We start from the raw sequence: 19861 nt of genomic DNA on the forward strand, positions 1-19861 counted from the left end.
ACCCTAATTTGAGCCCCAATCCTGCCTTTAGGACCCAAATTTTGAATCACTATCTTGAAATCTTAATTTAAAACCCTAACCTTGACTTGAAACCCTAATTTGAAACTCTATCTTATTTTTAGAACCTTCATAGAAAACCGCAAATCTTGTGTGAAACCCTAATTCTTGCTCAAATCTCGAACCCTGGCTTGAAACCTTAATTCAACATTAACCTTTGCTTGAAACACTCTGACTCGCATGTCAAATTTGAAACCTTACTCTATCTTGAAACTCTTTCTTTGCAGCCTTAATTTGAGCATTTTTGGGATTATTTACTAAAATGTACAATGAATTAAGTCTAATGAAAACCTAGCATGCGTGCGTGCTTTATACTCTGTTGGCACCGACTACTTCCTGGAGATGAAGACAAAAGCTGTCGGTGCTACTTTTAGAAGACGATCCCATGATAATGCAGATGGGCAAAGCTTGAAGGCAACGTGTAAATGCCCCACCCCTAATAAAACAAACACAAACTGATAGAACGGGAAGAGCTGCCGCGTTGTTCTCACCTTTCAAAAAGTTGGCATCAACTTGAAAAGCTTGGCATCATGAGTGGATTCACCTGGGGGTACATTTCTTATGAGGGTTTTCCATCCGGATTAGGGTTTCAAATTGAGCCACTGAGAACTAGAGGGGGTTAAATAGATCTTTGTTAATAGGGACCAAGCCCAAGTGTGTACCAAATTATTAATACTTCAAGAAAGAGGACAAATAACGTTGTACTTCTACCAACATGGGAGTCAAGAAAAAAAAGTGCAATACTACACTGCCCCCTGTCTGTTAAAATGAGAAGTAAAGCTTGATTGACACCAGTATTCATCTGAAGATAAGACATTTTCTTTATTCACTTATGCACTTAAAAATGATTTTTTATTTGTTATTTGTTATTGGATTAGTCCACTCGTCAGAGGCTCGGTTAAGATTTCAAGCCAGGGTTCTGGTTTTAACGTTTTATACCAAGCATAGTGATAGGGCTTATTGTCTTACAAATCAGTATTGGAATTTTTAAGTCAGGCTTCAAGATTGGGTTAACATTTCATGTTTGTGTTATGGTTTTAAATCAAGTTAGGGCTTCAAAGTTGGTTTACAAAGTCTCATTGGTTACTGTTTAAAGTTTGGCTTTCAAATGACGGATTAAGGTTTCATTATAGGGTCATGTTTCCGAAATAAAATGTCAAGCTTTGGCTGGGGTTTCAAAGTAGGGTTAGAGTTTGAAGATAGTGGACTAACAGCCCAGATGATGCAAATTGTAAAAAAAAAATGCAAATGTCACTTAATATTGACTTTAGCATCTGTCAAGTAGAGCGTAGCTTGCCAGACAGCCTGCACGGTCAATATTTGCTCTTTTTGAAGACAGTTGGGTGATCCTTTCCTCCTCCTCGTCTTCCTCCTCCTCCTCCTCCTCTTCTAGCGTGGGGTTGCCCATTGGTGTGGTCCTCCAAAATAGCCGCTGATGACAAACAGTCCGGTGACGTGTACCGCGGGGAGAAAGCAGAAACAGGAGGATGTGAAGGAAGAGCTCCGGTGGCGGTGCTGCGCCCGGACGCTCAGCCCGACTTTGAGAGTACTTTTCCGGCAGGCTCTCCCTCCTTCCCTCCCTCCCTCCCTGCCTCCCTCCTTCCTCCTGCGCCATGAAGCGGCAGAACGCCCGCACCTTGGCGCTCATCGTCAGCATCCTGACCTATCTGGTGCTGGGCGCCGCCGTCTTCGAGACGTTGGAGTCCCGCGAGGAGCGCGGCCACAAGCGGCGGCTGGAGGTACTGCGCCAAGAGATGATGCGCAAGTTCAACCTCAGCCGGGTCAACTTTGACGAGCTGGAGCAGGTGGTCGCCCAGCTGCGCGCGCATAAGGCGGGCGTGCAGTGGCGCTTCGCCGGCTCCTTCTACTTCGCTATCACTGTGATCACAACCATAGGTGAGTGAGGGGCGACCGAGGCTTTCAAAGTGAGGTTTTGAGGCTGGGAGCGTGGATTTGGGTTTCGAGATCAAGTCTAGTTTTGAAATAGATTTTGAATTAGGATTTCAAGACAGTTAATGTTTCAAACCCATAAGGTTAGGCAGTGTTAGGCTAAAAGTTAGGGTTTGAAATGTGAGTTTCAAGACATGGTCAGTGTTTCAAAACAGGATTTGAAGTCTTGTTAGAGGTTCAAACTAGGCAGAGAGCTTGAAGGTGATAGTTTCAAGATGAGGTTTTAAATGGCGGTGAATGTTTCAATCAAAGATTAGGATTTTGAGTTTCATAGTTACGTTTTGGGCTTCAAGGCAGGCTTGGGTTTCGAACAAATGTCAGTGTTTGAAATTGGGGTCTCAAGACATGGTTCGGGTTTTGAAATAGGATTTGAAGCCTGGTTTGAGGTTCAATCAAGGGCAGGGCTTTGCAATTTGGGGTTAAAGCCAGGGTTGGGTTTTGAGGTAGGGTTTTAAATCATGGTCAAGGTTTCAAGAAAATACTATGTTTTTATATTGGTCCTTCAAGGCAGAGATGGGATTTAAATTTGAGTTTTAAATCAGGGTGACTATTTCGAGCAAAGATTGGGGTTTTAAATTACGGTTTCAAGCCTGAGTGAGGGTTTCAAACAAGGGTCTGTGTTTCAAGACATGGTTAGTGTTTCAAATTAGGGTTTCAAGATGGGATTGGGTTTCAAATTGGGGTTTTCAAGCCTGTGTTGGAGTTTCAAAAAAGGGGTCCGTTTTTCAAATTAGGGTTTGAAGACATGGTTTGAGGTTCAAACAAGACTCAGGTCTTTAGAATTAAGTTTCCAAGTAATGGTTAAGGTTTCAAATGAGGGTAGCCAGGTTTGCGTTTCAAAGTAGGGTTTTAAATCATGGTGAACCTTTCAAGCAAAGGTTAAGTTTTTGAGATGACTTGTACGGCACAGATAATAACTCCAAAACCGGCATTTTGAGTTCCAGTCAAGCGTTGCTTTGTGTCTCCCACAGGCTACGGCCACGCGGCCCCTAGCACGGACTCAGGGAAAGTCTTCTGCATGTTCTACGCCCTGCTGGGCATCCCGCTCACCCTAGTCATGTTCCAGAGTTTGGGCGAGCGCATCAACACGCTAGTGCGCCACCTGCTGCACCGAGTCAAGAAGTGCCTGGCGCTGCGCCACACCGAGGTCTCCATGGCCAACATGGTGGCGGTGGGCTTCCTCTCCTGTGTGGGCACCCTGTGCGTGGGGGCGGCCGCCTTCTCCCGCAGCGAGGGCTGGAGCTTCCTGCACGCCTTCTACTACTGCTTCATCACGCTCACCACCATCGGCTTCGGCGACTACGTGGCCCTGCAGCGGCACGACGCGCTGCAGAAGGAGCCGCGCTACGTGGCCTTCTGCTTCGTCTACATCCTGATGGGCTTGACGGTCATCGGCGCCTTCCTCAACTTGGTGGTGCTGCGCTTCCTCACCATGAATGCCGAGGACGAGCGCAGGGATGCCCAGAGGGATGCCCGGAGGGATGCCCGGAGGCACGGGGCCACGCGGGGCGGCGGCAAGCCCGGTTCGGAGATGGCGTGCCTGGTGCCGCCCGCCGCCTCCGCGCCGTCGACGCCCAAGGCTAAAGACGTCTACACCGAGGTGTTGCACTTCCAGACCATCTGCTCATGCCTGTGGTACCGCAGCGAGGACAAGCCCCGGGCACCCTCTGACGCCGTCCCCCGGGAGCTCGGCTTCGCTGACGCTTACCTGCCGCGGGACAGGACGAGGTTCGCCGAGACGGCGTCCACGGGTTGCGTGTGCACGCCGCGCCGGCGCTCGAAGAGGCGCCTGGACATTCTCTCGCCGTTCCGGATGTTTATGAGACGCAGCTCCGTGTAGGGGCAAAGCTACGCCAAAAGCGGACGACTCGCGCTCGGTGGGAGATTTCAACTTGTGGTGCTAAGCAAACAAAAACACAAATAGTGAACTTGACAGTTGTATTGCAGGTCTTCTTTAGGTGTAGGCTACAAACTTAAAAAGCAAAACCAACTCGAAACAAGCAACAAAGTTGCAGTGATGCAGACTCGGAGGTGGCAATTAAATCCAGGTCCAAAAAGTAAAAACCCTGCCCCAGTTTGGATTTAGCCACAGGTGCTTTGACTCAACCGGCAGTTAAACGAGCTTGCGTGTTTACCTGTGGCTAAAGCAAAAGTGTGGCAGAGTTTTTACTTTCTGGACCTGGATTTGTCAAAACCTGCCACAGTTAGCCACAGATGCTAGCTCGCTTATACTAGTTCCTCGGGAGCTTGTTTACCTTGCCGGTTGAGTAGAAGCACCTGTGGCTAAAGCCAAACTGGCAGGTATACTTTCTGGACCCGAAATTTGCCAAAGCCTGCCACAGGAGCTCATTTACCTTGCCAGGTTAATCTCACTAGCTCCTAGGGAAATCGTTTAACTTGCCGTTTGAGTAGAAGCACCTGTGGCTAAAGCCAGCAGGGTTTTTTTCTGCCACAGTTTAGCATTAGCCACAGGTAGCAAGCTAGCTAGCCGGAGCTCATTTACCTTGCCGATTAGCTCGATAGCACACAAGGAACTTTGCCAAACCCTGCCACGGTTTGGAAACATTTGGAACAGGTCTAATAGTCTTTAGGTCGCTCCTAACCATACCGATGATACAACTCAAAATAAGCAGTCAGTGCTGCTCAATTTGTGGTGCTATAAACTCCAGGTATTCTTCATGCATGCAAACTTCAGGGTTTCAAATTAGGTGGCAGTTGTGCAATATCATAAAGAGTCTCCGGGATGGCTTGTTTGATGAGAACTGTAAAAAAACAACAACAACACAATTCAAAATACGCGACATAGCTGGTTCACTATCATGAAGTGATTGTTATTCCCGAAAAAAAAAAGGAGAGGTGGGAGTAGTAGATGGTAAGAGGACTATTTTTAGAGACTATCTTTAGCGTCGGTCTGCATTGGCAGATGGGAGGAGCTTTGCCATGTTAGCACAAAGGATAATTATCAAGCTGTCAATCAGTGCCTGACATAGACTCCGATAGACAGTAATTAGAAAAGTCCACGAAAGGCATAGGGACACTATACATTGTGTTTTCCTATTTTAATAGCAAAAATATTAATAATCACTCAGTAAGTGTAAACCATACATAATGAAAAACAGAAACACTGTTTACTGTCAGTAAGTCTTTATGTATAGAACCCGCGTAGTGCAATCCAGATGGTTTCCCTCTTGGAATTCTGACCCAGGTCCAGTTCCGGAAAACCTACAGCAGTCTCGTTACATGCAGTGAGTGGGGTGACACAGTGTCATGTAAAAGTGCTTAGTTGATATTACTGTGGGCCAACATGGGACAGAGATGGGATCCTGGGAGGGTGACCGTGCTAAAGTATAGTACGATAGAACTGGCCAATGACTTGAAATAAGCCACAAAGTGGGTAAAGCTACAGTAGTGTAGTGTTGTATCATGAAGAAACGTCAAATGTTAACAAGCGCAGTCAGCGCAATGTAATTATTGACCAGCGTACAGCAGCATTTGCCCCATTGGTGACAATGTTCACAAGGGGTGTAACGAAATTTGAATCGCAAAACCGGTTTCGATTTAAAATGTTAGTACAGGTACCTCAAATTAAAGCAAATCAAATCGTTCCACTTTAAAACACACCGTCCTTGAATCGTAGCGCACCCCGTACGTATCAAATTGGTCTTTTATGAGATGCACAACCCGAGTGCTAACCCTTGACGGGAAACCGTTAAAAACACAGCCGGACATACAAACACGGCGCGTCTCCGCCACATCGTGGTTCGCGAGGCCTGGCCACGTGCCCGCGAAGGCCGCCTTCGGCCATTAAACCGACGACAGAAGGAGCATCCGTTGGACAAATCCCTGTATTGAACCCCCGCCGGCCGAGCATCTGCTGTTTGTGCTTTTGGCAGCCGATCCGACTATCTCTGTCAGAGCCCAAAAATAGTCCCCCTGAAGGTCAGCCTCCGCGTTACGTCCATTGAACACTGAATGCACCATCGGGTCCCCAAAAAAGTGGAGCTATTTTAAATGTACCAGGCAGCACGTACTCCTGGGATACCTTTGCTGAGCCCACATACCTTTTCGTGTAGCTTCCACATGACACTTTGCTTCTTCCAAAGCCAAGATGGATAAAAAGAGCATCTGCCAAAATTCATGTCAAATGTAGTCCCCTAAAAAAATATATTTGTTTGAGTGTTACTTGTGTCATTGTGTAATTGGTGACAAATATTGCAGTTATTCAACTGTATGCTCATTTTTTTTTTTAAATAAAAGTTATATTTTTTAGAATGATAGAATTTTATGATGCATGATTATTCTTTTTGATTAATAAATGCTCCTGTTACATAATACTTGGGAAAACATACTCATGACAATATCACTTGGTGCCGCAAATGTGGTGGTATTCAGGTGGTTTGGCAGCCATCATTTGAGGTATTATTGAGGATTAAATGTTGTTTATAAAACAACCACATAACTTTCCCTTAAAGTCAGCTAGCTTAATGTTAACGCATAGCGGGAAATGCCATTGATGGATTAGCCTCAGTGTCGCGGCGTTATTGAAGCAAGGGATATTTGAATCCAACAGTGGAGCAACTCATTGAGACAGATCGTGTAAAGAATAATCACAGCCTATATTCCTTATCCTACAACAAAAATGACTGTGATGTGACTTACAGCGGGGCTGAGACTGAGATCGCCTTTTGCCATGTAGGCTACAGTAGGTCCCGATGCCTGGACTACAACGCCCCCAGGTGGCCAAGATGTGCACACCAGCACAATGTCCACTGAAATGAATTGAGAAAAAAATGTGGTAAAAATGTTTTATTTCTTTAAGTACATTTTTCTTGCTTAAAAAACAACAACATTAGTGGGCACGGGATAATTCAATTTGTATGCCAAGGCACCATTGTATATTGAAGTGTTTTGGAATGATGGAGTCATATATTTAAGTTCAAAATAAGCATATTTAACAGTTGGGGCCATTAATTACATTTTCGTAGCAGGTCTCTCTATCTCCGAGAGTAGAAAGATGGCAGATCATTTATATATTGGTGAATACTGTAACTTTTTTAAAGTGGGGAAATAACAGCAGAAAACTCACAATTCTTGTTTCAGAGTTCCACAACATTAATACGAAAGAAAAAAAACACACGTCCATATGAAATAGTCCGAATGTCTCAAAATAGCACATTTTGAGGGGAAGGGGAAAAATGATCAATGTCATCTGGGCAACAAATTAGAATACGTATATTTTTTATTCCAAACCCCGTTAACCGAAAAGGGTGTTTGTGTTCTTGAACGTCGCATAAACGGGAACCTTTCGGGGTGATTGCCTTGTGTTGTTGCACTGTCCTTTGTATGCGGGGGGTGATGTTTATTGTTTATTGTTTAGTGCACGACGGGAGCTTGGTCTGCGGTTGTTGATGGGTCCTGGGACTTCACCGGGGAAGCGGAGGGTGTTGTTACATTATTTGAGTGACACTGGGCTATTTGCTAGGATAAAGCGGTTCTTAGGTGAGGACAATGTCTGACTGGTGGGGGGCAGCAATGCTCATGCAGTGCTTAGTCTGCCGGAAATAATAATCATAAGAAGAAGAAGCGGAAACCGCACCGTTCGAAAAAACGGCACTTGTCCTTTCCCCGCGGAAGTCCGAAGTCCGAAGTCCGAGCAAACTTCCAAAATGGAGCTGATGGAGGCCGCGAAAGCGTTGTACCACAACAACAAGTTGACGCTTCTGCTCGTCGGCGGGGCAGCCACGGTGGCGGCTCTGGGCGTCGGATATAAATACCTGAAGAAGCCGGAGACGCGTGTGCGTGTGGGCGTCGTGTCGCAGCTCTTCGTCCACCCGCTGAAGTCTGGAAAAGCGGCGTCGGTTCCGCTCGCCGAGTGCCTCCGGATGGGCCTCAAGTGCGGGCAGATGCAGGACCGGTGAGTCGATGTCAACATCCAGAGGTTGGATGGCTGCTGGAGTGGACGATAATTAATGTGTTTTTAAACTATACGAGAGTTGTTTTTATTATGTCATCTATCTATTTAGCATGTACTGTAAAGAGAAAATATACTACTCTAAAGTATCCTAAACAATTTATAGAGCTGCAACAACGATTATTTTAATAAATGAATCAGTTGTCAATAATTTTTAGTGATTACTCTTTTAATTGGATTAAAAAAAAAAAAAATTCCATTCAACTGCCTTAACAATTTTCATCCTTTTTAGTACCTTATTAACTTATTCCTTACCAATCGTTGCACCTCTTGGTCCACTAAAATTGCCTCTTCTACTCTTCCTTCTCTCTCATTTTCCTCATTCATTAACTCATCAGAGGATTACCATCCATCCTGCACACTACCTACTGACCAGTTAACACATTTCCAATCCATCTCCATCCTTAATCACTCTAACCTGCTGCACATCCTTCCTATCTCTATCTCTTTTGTCTGTAAAGATCTTTCTCACCTGCGCTACGGTCCAAATTGGCATACATGTCATCATATGCCTATTTTTTTTGGTCTTTGTCACCGCTGCCTTTGCTGTATGTCACATTTCCTTGTATGCTTGTCTCGTGTCTCAATGTACCACTTTTTCTTAGCTATCCTGTTTCCCCCGTGTGCTTTCCTGCACAAGATCAAGACAGAAAGAAAAAAACCATGCATGAGTTAATGAAAATCTCTATAAAGGGACATTTAAAAAATGAATGATTTACATTTTGGACCGGTTGGCACGGTGGCCTCTCGTGCTTAGCACAGTGGTGGTCAGTTCAATTAGGGACTCTAAATTGTCTGTAAATGTGAATGTGAGTGTGAATGTCTCAGGCGTGCCTTTGCCCCACCTTTCACATAAGTCAACTGGGATAGGCTCCAGCTCACCCATTACCCTTCTTATGCGAAGCAGTTAGCACATTCCATACACAAGGTAACTGAACATGTTTTACATGATTAAAACTACGGTACAGAAATAAAAGACAGCTGAGTAAAATTGCTAAAAGAACATACATTGCAAGAAAAAGATTCGACAAAATTATTCAGAAATGCTTTCAAAGGGCTCAGTGGTCAACATGAGAGAAAAATAATAAGTTTTTAACCTGGACTTAAAAAACCTTCCCGACTTCACTTCTTTTGGCAGCTTATTCCACTTGTGTGCAGCACAATAGCTAAATGCTGCTTCACCATGTTTGGTTTGAACTATTGTTTCCACTATTTGATCCTAGTCTATAGCTCTCACAGCCCAACTGGGTTTATATTTAACTAGCCATTCATAGAGCAGTAGCCGAACTTTAACATCAGTGACAAATAAGAGTATTCAATGAACTAATACAATTATGGTAGGTTTTTCTCTAGACATCAAAGATGATTTTGAGTCTTCAATGAATTAAACTTACATGTTTATGTAAACATCAAAGACTGTTAGTTTTCAATTAACACAATGTACGCGCTTTTCTAAACATCAAACGTGATTTTGAGTCAACAAATTGACATTTATGTAAACATCAAAGATGATTTTCAGAACCAATGTGCAAGATCAAAGACGGTTAAGTCTTCAACAAATAGTGATTTGTAAATAAATAAATACAAAGATTCCAAAGGCCTTAACGGATTTTTGTAAGCATCAAAGACGGCATTCATGAAAATGAAAATACGTTTTTGTAAACATCAAAGACTATTTAGGGCATTCAACAAACAAGTTTTTGTTTACATCCAAAACTACTTTTTTAAGCTACCTACCGTGTTTTTGTGAACGTCAAAGATTATTGGCAGTGTTGTGCCTGCAGCCAATGGATGGTGGTGAAGGAGGACGGCCACGTGGTGACGGGCCGGCAGGAGCCTCGTCTGGTTCTGGTGTCTTTGATGTGCGAGGGAGGTGACGTGTGCCTGAACGGGCCCGACATGGCCGAGCTGCGTTTCCCCATCAATCAGTCCAACAACGACGTCATGAAGTGCAGGTGCGTCGCTAACGTTCGAATGGCATCGTCGTCTTGTTTGTCACTCAACGCCTTTGTTGTTTTTTTGTGACTGCAGAATATTTGGTCTTGACATCCAGGGCCGGGACTGCGGGGACGAAGCCTCCCGTTGGTTGGTCCGCTATCTGAAGGCGGAGAAGATTTTCCGCCTGGTACACTTTGAGCCCCACATGAAGGCCAGGAAGGCGATGAACGCAGAAGCTCTTTTCTTGTCAAAGGAGGTCAGTTCACAGGAATTTGCAATAAAGACACGCGCGTGTTTTTGTATCATCAAAGACAAATTAGTTTTCAACAATGGCATTAAACATAAAAGGCAATAATTATGAAATTATTTCATGAGTCTTTAAAACTCATGTTTTCACAAACATTACCTTAATTACCTTATGTTTGTGTTTTGGTTGAAAATCAAAGACGTTTTGGAATGGTCATTGAAAATAACGTATGTAAACTAGCCTAAAAAAGGCGTTTACAAGAAAAGTAAAGACAATTTATAGTTTAGACACATTACAGTAACAAACCTAGCATGCTTCTTTTCGGAAACGTCAAAGAGTCTTCTAGCCTCATGTACGTATAGATTTCTTAAAAACAAACAACAAATGGTATCTTCAATGTATCTGATGTATGTATATTGTAAATATCAAAGCAATTTTGAGTCTTTGATGAACCTTATATATAACCATGCAATTGCAAAAAAAATGTTTTTAACATCAAAGACAGTTCTCAAACGTACGGCAAATGTGTTTGATAAATATCCGAGACTTTGGTCTTGAACTAACTTAACATACAATTTTTGTTTGTATCAGACTACTTCACTGAATGTAACACATTTTTGTGAACATCAAAGACTGTTCTGAATCTTTTTTTCCCGTAACAATCAAAGACAATTTAAAGTCTTTAATAAACCTAACACATCATTGTGAGTCTTAAATAAACCTAGACTATGTGTTTTCATCAGCATTAGTCTAATCATGTATGCCATTTTGGGAACATCAAAAGCAATTTGGAATAATAATGTTAAACTGACAGTTTTTGGAAGCATCAAAGACAGTTTAGTGTTCTGCTAATTTAAAAAAAAAAATGTGTTTTATTAAACATCATTTTGAATCTTCCATTTCAGAAACGATTTAGTTTTTAATGAACCTATTGCATGTCATTTTGAGTCTTGTACAACGAGCCTAATGTATGGATTTCCATTAACATCAAAGACCTCAAAGTGTTTTTGTAACGTATAATCTAAACTAACGTACGTGTAAACATCAATTTAGAATAACAAACCAAACCAATGTTTTCGTTAACGTCAAGACTACTTTCAATGAATCCGATTTTTTCAAACATCAAAGACAAGCCTTGATTTTTCTAAACATCAAAGACAATTTATAGTCTTTGTTGAATTTGTGAACATCAAAGGCCTTAGTCAAACGTATGAATTCTTGGGGGGGAAAACAAGACAATTTGTAATATTCCTTTAAAGTAACCGTTTTTGTAAGCGCGAAAGATAAACGTGATGATGTGCATTATTTTTTGTGTGTGTGTGTGAAAATCGTAAGACATAATTCACCCTACATTATTTTTCCATGCCTTTTTGTGGGTGTGGTCCAGGAGGTGGTGTACTCCGACTGCGGTCCGATCATGCTGCTGTCCGAGGCGTCCGTCAAGCACCTGAGCAGCAAGCTGGACAAGGACGTGACGGTGGAACGCTTCCGCCCGAACGTCGTCATCAGCGACTGCGAAGCGTTTGCCGAAGTACGACCAGCCTCCTTCTGTCGCCAATAAGAAAAAAATAGCATCATGTGCTATGGAGGCGGAGGACTAATAATACTCGCGACTCAACCAGCAACATGCTTCTTTTTTTTTATGTGTGGGTGTGCGCGCACAGGATTCATGGGAAGAGATCCAGATTGGTAACGCTCGTCTGCGGCGGGTGATGTCATGCGGGAGGTAATTTCTTGTTTGTTTTTTGGGTGGAAAACAATTGTTATTTTTCTTAAAATCTTTCTGTCTACACGTGTTGCGCAACTATTTGTTCAAATATCCGTTGCGTAAAGGGTTATAACTAACTACAGTAGTGACATCAATGCTAATTTTGTTAGCCCATCAATGGGGTTTTGGCCTTTTGTCAATTGTGCAGTTTGGTTAAATGTAGGACATGGCCGATATGGATTTTTTTTTTTTTTGGCAGATGCTGATTCCAATATTTTGCAGGGGGGAAAAAAATCTAATAATAAATTAATCATCCGATTTTTTTTTTTTATAAATAAAACTTGGGGGGGGGTCCTCTAACACTTACAACAAAGAAATTAATTCCAGGCAAAACATTGGTTTATTTTACAATACTTTGACCTTTAGTAGTTTATGTATTTATTCATTTATTTATTCATTTATTTATTTCACAGCAGAGAGGAATCATCTTATATTTAAGCCTTAAATGTACGCTACACATAAGCAAATTACGACAGTGAAGCCAATTTGTTTCCTATGCTAACCTGCAAACTTTGTCCTCTCGTCAAGGTGCATTTTCACCACGGTGGACCCCGAAACTGGAATCATCAACAGAAAGGAGCCTCTTGAAACACTGAAGAGGTATGGCACTGTTGCGGTTTGCAAACAGGGCCCACCATTTCTAATATTTTGATTCGATCGTCACAAATGGCCATTAAATCAATAATTTAGTCATTGCAAATGGGAATGCCATTAGTTAAATACGAACGTTGTAAAGTAAATCCAAAAGTCCATTAAATAATTGAAAATACAAATTGAATTAAATTAAAATGCAAAATTAATATGAAATAATAAAACATAAAAATGAAGTTTGACAAATACAATTAAATGATTGAAACAATTTAAAAAGAAAGTTCCATAATTTAGTGTTATAAATAGGTTCAATATGGGACGGAATCAAATTTATCATTGCATATTCATAAGTACAGAGCAACGAAATTGACTTAACAGTTACAAAGCGTTCAAGAGACACTCAAACAAAATAAAAAAATGACCAACAGAATGAGACAGAACAGGAAGCTTGACGAGTTGCCAGGCAACGCTCCGTTTTCTCAAAATGAAAGAGAAACACAAGGGAGAGGAAAAAAAACGCCCCAGCGGTTTAAATAATGGATGGGTTGACTTTTTGAAATGTAATGTCTTTTGCTGTAATTACATTTGACTCTTGAATTATTATTAATTTTTATTTTTTTGGGGGACAATGGTTGTGTGTTCTTGGCCGCGCAGTTACCGGCAGTGCAAACCCAGCGAGAAGCACATCTACAAGTCGGCGCCGCTGTTTGGACAGCTGCTTAGCGTGGAGAAGACGGGCGTGATGCAGGTGGGCGATCACGTCTACAAGATCAGCCGCTGACGAAAAACAAGAGCCAACTCGGACCAAGCACTACAATCAAGATCATAATGGCACAAACATTTTTTTTTTAATATATATATATTAGTGTGACTACTTCATGAAATATGTCTATTAGAGTTCGGTGTTCATAACCTCAAACATCATTAAGGATTATCTGTCTTAACGTTTTTAACTTTGTCCACAGGTGACAATTTAGTCTCGAATATTTAGTGTGTTTTTTCGTAAACATGTCCAGTTGAGAGACTTCAATAAACCTTACGTATATTGAACAAACGTTCGTAAACAGCAAAGACGGGTTAGTTGAATGAACCTCATTTTTGTATTTTCTTTTCACGTCGAAGCTGATTCTTTAAAGGAGAGATGCATTGTGTTTTTATACATCAAAGATGATTTTGTCTTCAACAAAGGCAACGTGAAAACAAAAACAATTTAGTCTCAATGCCAAGCCTAACAATGTACAAAAACGATTGAATCTTGTACGAGCCGGCGTCTTTTCCTGCCTCTGATATGAAGGAAGCACAAAAATTGTTCGTTCGTGTTTGACATATTTTAAACGCCCCGAGGTATTTGCAAGCCGTGTAAATGTAGTTCTGCAAGTTCCACAAACTAACCAAGAATCCATAAACAAATTCAGTAAAACCGGATTTATTACAAATGAACTGGTGAAAATGTTTGTATTTTTTAGGGTGGGGGCAGAGTATGGACTCTACTTTGGATTGTTACTAAAAGTAGTTTGTGCTTTGACCTCACCTGTTTTTGCATTTGTTTGCTGTTAATATTGCCAAATTTTTACAAATTTTGCTACTAATTTTTTTCCACATGATATGCATAAAGAAGGCTCTCTGCGATAACGATTGCCATTTTTCATGATATTGCATTAAAAATAAAATGTTTGAAAGGAGGATAATGCCAACATGCATATTTTTTAGCATCTGCCATTTTCAGTTTCAACTACATCAAAATAATCTAAAACCATTGAAACTGCCTTTGCAGTGTATGATTGAAATCCCACACGCCCTTTAATTTGAGATTTGTTCAAGTCTTTTTTTTTTAAATAAACAAGTAAATTAATTTAAATGTATATAATATTGTTTTGTCTTATGCTAGAATAAAGGCAAATGACCATGCATTGATTTATTGACTGATTTAGAGTTGGTAACTTACAAAACATTTCTAGTTGCAAACATGGCTTTATGATCAATTCTAAATGTGGCTCGAAACCCTAATTCAAAACTCTACCTGGGCATTCTCACAGTCACACTCATCCAAGCTTGACACGTCGATTTGAAACCCTACTCTATTCCCAAATCCCTTGCTTGATGTATATATAGGATATAGGGTATCAAGCAAGGGATTATTTAAAACCCTATTATATCAACATTGACGTACAGTACCTCCGTAGTAAATGAACTGTTAAATGAGTGGCCAATTTAGCAGGATTTGTCTCCCCCTGCTGGTCGTTAAAATAAGTCACAACTTTTTTTTCTTTTTGACAACTTCAACTTTTTTTTTATAGGAAAATATTGATTTTTCACTGGTGCGATTCGATGGCAATGACGTCATCGGTCGCCGTTGAACTCATTGCAGGGGAATGCGATGGCATATATTTCAACAAAAAACACTTTAAGACCGACATTTTCTAAAAATAAACTCGTTTTATCTTCCGCATCCTAGTTTAGTGCGCACATGTTGCAACGCGCTCGCGTATAACGGAATCTACCAAAAGAGGAAACCAAGATCGAGTGACTTGCTGCTGCTGTCGAAGAGAACAAGGTAATTGCATCTGAATTTTGTTTTATTGCCGTTGTAATCATAAATAATCAGTTGTTTTGTATGCTAAAAATACTTTCTACCACTAGATAGATAGATAATATATATATACACACAGTATATACAATATATACATAAGATGAAAATAGAAAAAATAATAAAAAATAAACCACCTCATATTATCACTACTAACAAATGACATCACAATTGTATAGAATATATGAAACAACAATGCATGGCATCGGGTGTTTCAAGCCAAGGTTTCATGTTTAGGTTGCAAACAAGGGTTAGAGTTTCAAAACAGAATTAGCGATTTAACTTGAGTTAATGTTTCAAATGAGGGTTTCAAGCAAAAGGTCAAAGGTTACAAATGAGAATAAGATGGTTATGGCTTCATGTTTAGGTTTCAAACTAAGGTCAGGGTTTCAAGGTACGGTTTCTGGAATTAACGATACATAGTAAAGATTAGTAAATTATCTTAAATAATTGTTTTTTTTGTTGATGTCCTTGTAGAGTGTACGGGTTTACCTAATGAAGTATCTGTATGAGGAACGTGATTAAATGCATGTCCAGTACAGTCATCAAGTAACGTGTCAGTTTCCTTTTGAGCTCATGCTCACAGTTACTCAGCATTTGTCACCGGAAACAATGAGTGTGTTTAACTGTATAGAAATGTTTGCAACATGGATGTACAGTGCAATCACAATAAGCCATTTCGCCAAATTAGGACCAATTTGCATAAGTGTCATTGACGGATAAGGATTTAAGCAGACCCAACACAGTTAATTTATAATAAAAACACATAAAATATGTATTCATTATTATTAATTAATATTATATATAATTTAGGACATGGAAAAAGCTTTCTACAATGGTCGCACCACATATTTTCAACTTAAACCAAAGTTATAAGGCTAATAGTTAGCCAGCTAACAAAACAAGCTAGCTAGCCGAGTGGAGCTGGCTACACAAGTACAATTATAATGAAAATATATATTTGTTGGACACTTTTTTTTAACAGGTCATATACCACACGATGTCCAAATATGACCACTACATAGCAGTTGCTAAACGGGGAACTTTTTGACATAATAGTTGTGAGACAGTGCAAACCTGCTAGCTGCTTCCATGGGTTCTATCTTGTCTTGTGGATGATACAAACTCCTGACTTTAAATGCATTTCAAAATAAAAGTCCCAAATTGATTATTTATTTTTAGTGGGCAGGGTGGGCCTGTATAATAATTCATTAAATGAGCATTGCTGGACAAACCATCCATAAATAATAAACATACATTTCTGCCTCTTTTTTCTCTCTCCAACTCTAGCATTTTAGCCTTAAGCTAGCGGGGAGTATGTTTAATGTAAGGCAAAGTTGTTCAGTTGTTTACATTTCATAACACACTTGTCTTTGTTTTGTTTAATTTGACAATAAACACTAAGTGGGAGTGGCAACAAACAGCTTGAAGCCTTTTGTTCACTAGTTGCCAAACTGCTGCTTCTTGTGAATGGAGGTGGCGAGTTGGTCTAATTTCTCAAGGCACCTCAGGAATCTTTTATTTTTTTAAAAGTCAGTTACTCAAACACAAGAGCGAGATTTTAGCAGAGAATTCACAATTACATGAAATGTAGCCTTATGCTAATAGCATGTTGACACTACAGTGGATCACTTACAAATTATGATATAACATTACGAAAATTTGTAGTAGTAGGCCTGAGCTGAGAGTTTAGCCCGCGCAGTTAGCCTATATTAAAATATGTAGAAAAATAGTGAACTTATAGTTTTGGCCTTCCTGGACATGAATGAAATAACTTCATGTGGACCATATGGGACTTGTGGAATACTCCAATTTATTTCAAGATGCATAGTGAAGTGTGAATTTAAATGATTAAAAAAAAAAATAATAATAACTATTGTTGAGTTTAGTATATGTGTAAAAAATATATGTGGTACGGCTTTGAAGACCTTGTAATATCTCAAAAAGTTGAGAATTGTTTCCATGGGAGAACATTTAGGGTCCTGACCATTGTGATCACGTTTAGTATGAGTGGAACGGTCTTGAAGATCAAGCAGTTCCAAGTAAACAATTGTATCTTTACTGAATCATCATCAATCAGGGCAAGATGATCGACAGACTGAGCGAGCTCCGCACCGTCGCCTCCAAGCCCCCAGATGTGGTGGAGTACAGCCTGGGGGACAACCGGGAGGATCCGGAGCAGTATGAGTCTACTGTGCCGCTTTTCGGCGGTGAGGTGGCCATGGATGGCATCCACAGGGAAGTCCAGGCCACCAGGAAGGAGATCCTGCTCCTCACCATGGATGTCAAGCGTCTGGGCAAGGAGAGCAGTCGCTTCATCACCTCGGTTCGGCGCTTCAGCAGCATCAAGCGGGACGCCAACGCTTTGGGGCGCGCCATCAAGACCCGCGGGGAGGCCCTCGTGGCCCGGCTGGAGAAGCTCGGAAGGCTGAGCGAGGAGCTGGCTCGGGAGCACGGCGACTCCTCAGTGGTGGCCCGCGCGGCCCGATGCCAGCTCGCCGCGCTGACCGGGAGCTTCCACCGGGCCATGACGGACTACAACTGCGCCGAGATGGCGCAGCGGGAGAACTGCACGGCGCGCATCCAGCGGCAGGCGGCCATCGTGGGGAAGGAGGTGAGCCGGGGCCAGATCGAGGAGATGATGGAGACGGGCAAGTGGGACATGTTTGCGGGCGACGGCTTGCTGATGGCGTCGGACGTGCGCGGCGCCCGCTCGGCGCTGAGCGAGATCGAGAGCCGCCGCCAGCAGCTGGTGGAGCTGGAGGGCCGCATACGGGACGTGCGCGACCTCTTCCTTCAGGTGGCGGTGCTGGCCGAGGAGCAGGGCTGCAAAGCGGACCAAATCGAGGCAAACGTGCAAGGCGCCCGGGACTACGTGGTCGCCGCTGGTCACCACGTGTGCCAGGCGGTCAGGTACAAGAAGGAGAACCCTTGCAAGAAGATTTTCTGCTGTTGTTTCCCCTGCTGCCACTGAAGTCAACAAGTCAAACCTGGAACACAAATTGGGATCGTCCTCCAAGGATCAAATCTACTATGGCACTGTGCCGTCATCGTCGCCGGGATTAGGGTTTTATTTTTTTTAGGCCGATGCTGAAATGGGCCAGAATAAAATTTTGATAACAGATTAATCGCCCGATTAATTAAAATAAAATAACTTTTTTTGTTCCTTAATGCATACAACAATAAAAGCAATGGGGTAGATGCCACGGACTTCAGACTTCCGGGTTTCTCACATCAGCGTAGTTTCCATCCACTGATGGCCGGGTTCCAACACTCGCACCCCAACTGAGACAGACACACTACACACTCGCACCCGTCGACGGGAACGCGCAACCGAGGGGCGCAAAGGCGGAAGCGCAAGAACCGGGACGCGGCCCACACCTCGCAAACAGGAAACGGAAACAAAGCTGATGTGTGAAAACCAGGAAGTTGGAAGTCCCGCCTCCTCCGTGGCATATACCCCATACACATTTTAATTACAGGATGGACATTTGAGTGTTTAACAATACTTTTGTCTTTCAGTATTGAACTTTACAAGAAAGGAAAATCGACCAATTTCGAACGGAAAGTTGCTTTATATTAAAAAAATGGCCGATTTTTTTGAATTTTAAAAGAGCTAATATTGGCAAACAAGGGTTTGGTTTCAAATTAGTTTCAAGCCAAGGTTCTGGTTTCAAATAAGGGGTTGGTTTGAAATTTCCTAATAATTTCGTATAAGGCAAGTCATCTTTATTTATATAGCACATTTTGTGCACAAGGTAACACAATGTGCTTTGCATAATTACATTTTCAATTTGAAACCAAACCCTTGTTTGAAATCTTAAATTTGAAAGAAAACCCTTGGTTAGTATGTGCATCCATCTTTGTCGTTTGCAAATTCCTTTATTGATGGTCGGGGCAGTTTGTTAGTCACTGGGGGAATTTTTGCACTTAAAATGAGATGGTTGCACTTCCTCTTATGTGGGCTGCAATACCGACAGCTGTGTTGCTATGTCAACGTGGTGGTTGCAACAATAAAGTTAAAAAGGGAAAGGGTGACACATCATTACCAGGATCGCAAATTCGCATTCATACAAAGGAAAATATGACGTCTGGGCAGGAAGTGTCGATGGACGAGCAGAATTGAAAGAAAAACTGTACTGTGCAATTGTTCATTCAATTATTGCAAATCATTTTTTGGGGATGAAAAAAAATGCTGAGAAATTTTGGACAGATTTTTTTTTTTTTTAAGAGAATGATTAGCAGCAAATTGTTAAATATAGCTTCTGAATTTGTGATTTAAAAAAAAAAAGGAAAAAATGCGGAAATTATTTCAGAATATTTTTGGGGTGGGAAATATTTTGCATGAAAAGAAAATAATGAAATTATTTTGGAAGGAAAGCAAAGTGTTGAAAATATTTGGAAAAAAATGGAGTAAAAGAAACTGAAAAAAAAAAGTCACATTTTGAAACCATGTCAGATTTTTGGGGAGTAAGGAGCAGCCAATTGTAAATATATTTTCAGATTGTATCTAGACAAAATAAAGAAAAGTTGACAATTTGGGGATTAAATGAAAGACAATAAGAAAAAAATTATTACAGAAAAGGAAAAGACAAAAGTTGAGTACATAAAAAAAAAGGTTTAGAAAAACTTTTAACTTGAAAAAAATATTTCAGACGAATCTTGATTGAAAGTAATAACCTACCAAAAAAATTCAGATTGATTTTTTTTTGTATGACAAGAAAGTAAAAAATATTTCTGAAAAATGTGAAT

General features: G+C 41.3%; 3 protein-coding genes and 1 long non-coding RNA gene across 5 annotated transcripts; 3 read left to right on the forward strand and 1 right to left on the reverse strand.

Moving 5' to 3' along the window:
* The first annotated feature begins 1540 nt into the window (after positions 1–1540).
* On the forward strand, positions 1541–6344 carry kcnk3b (potassium channel, subfamily K, member 3b). Its single transcript, XM_086094462.1, has 2 exons — positions 1541–1953; positions 2979–6344. Exons 1-2 carry the CDS (start codon positions 1671–1673, stop codon positions 3845–3847), a joined length of 1152 nt encoding a protein of 383 aa, XP_085950588.1. The 5' UTR covers positions 1541–1670; the 3' UTR covers positions 3848–6344.
* LOC147162406 (uncharacterized) lies at positions 1671–16276 on the reverse strand. Of its 2 annotated transcripts, none has more exons than XR_015097047.1 (7): positions 16187–16276; positions 9716–11711; positions 8451–8609; positions 7782–7954; positions 6667–6776; positions 6069–6161; positions 1671–3907 (listed from the first exon to the last, which is right to left on the reverse strand). It is a non-coding gene; the product is annotated as an uncharacterized LOC147162406 (long non-coding RNA). The 2 variants fall into 2 exon arrangements; XR_015097046.1 differs by having other exon boundaries at positions 7782–7957.
* On the forward strand, positions 7316–13577 carry marc1 (mitochondrial amidoxime reducing component 1). Its single transcript, XM_086094463.1, has 7 exons — positions 7316–7921; positions 9763–9933; positions 10010–10172; positions 11551–11694; positions 11828–11889; positions 12460–12531; positions 13177–13577. The coding sequence occupies exons 1-7, from the start codon at positions 7674–7676 to the stop codon at positions 13301–13303; spliced, it is 987 nt and encodes a 328-aa protein (XP_085950589.1). The 5' UTR covers positions 7316–7673; the 3' UTR covers positions 13304–13577.
* On the forward strand, positions 14930–18804 carry stx11a (syntaxin 11a). Its single transcript, XM_086094466.1, has 2 exons — positions 14930–15076; positions 17190–18804. Exon 2 carries the CDS (start codon positions 17196–17198, stop codon positions 18081–18083), a length of 888 nt encoding a protein of 295 aa, XP_085950592.1. The 5' UTR covers positions 14930–15076; positions 17190–17195; the 3' UTR covers positions 18084–18804.
* The last annotated feature ends 1057 nt before the right edge of the window (positions 18805–19861 follow it).

Source organism: Leptonotus elevatus, chromosome 14, assembly GCF_054856555.1.
Source record: "Leptonotus elevatus isolate MCC_2025b chromosome 14, RoL_Lele_1.0, whole genome shotgun sequence".
NCBI lineage: Eukaryota > Metazoa > Chordata > Actinopteri > Syngnathiformes > Syngnathidae > Leptonotus > Leptonotus elevatus.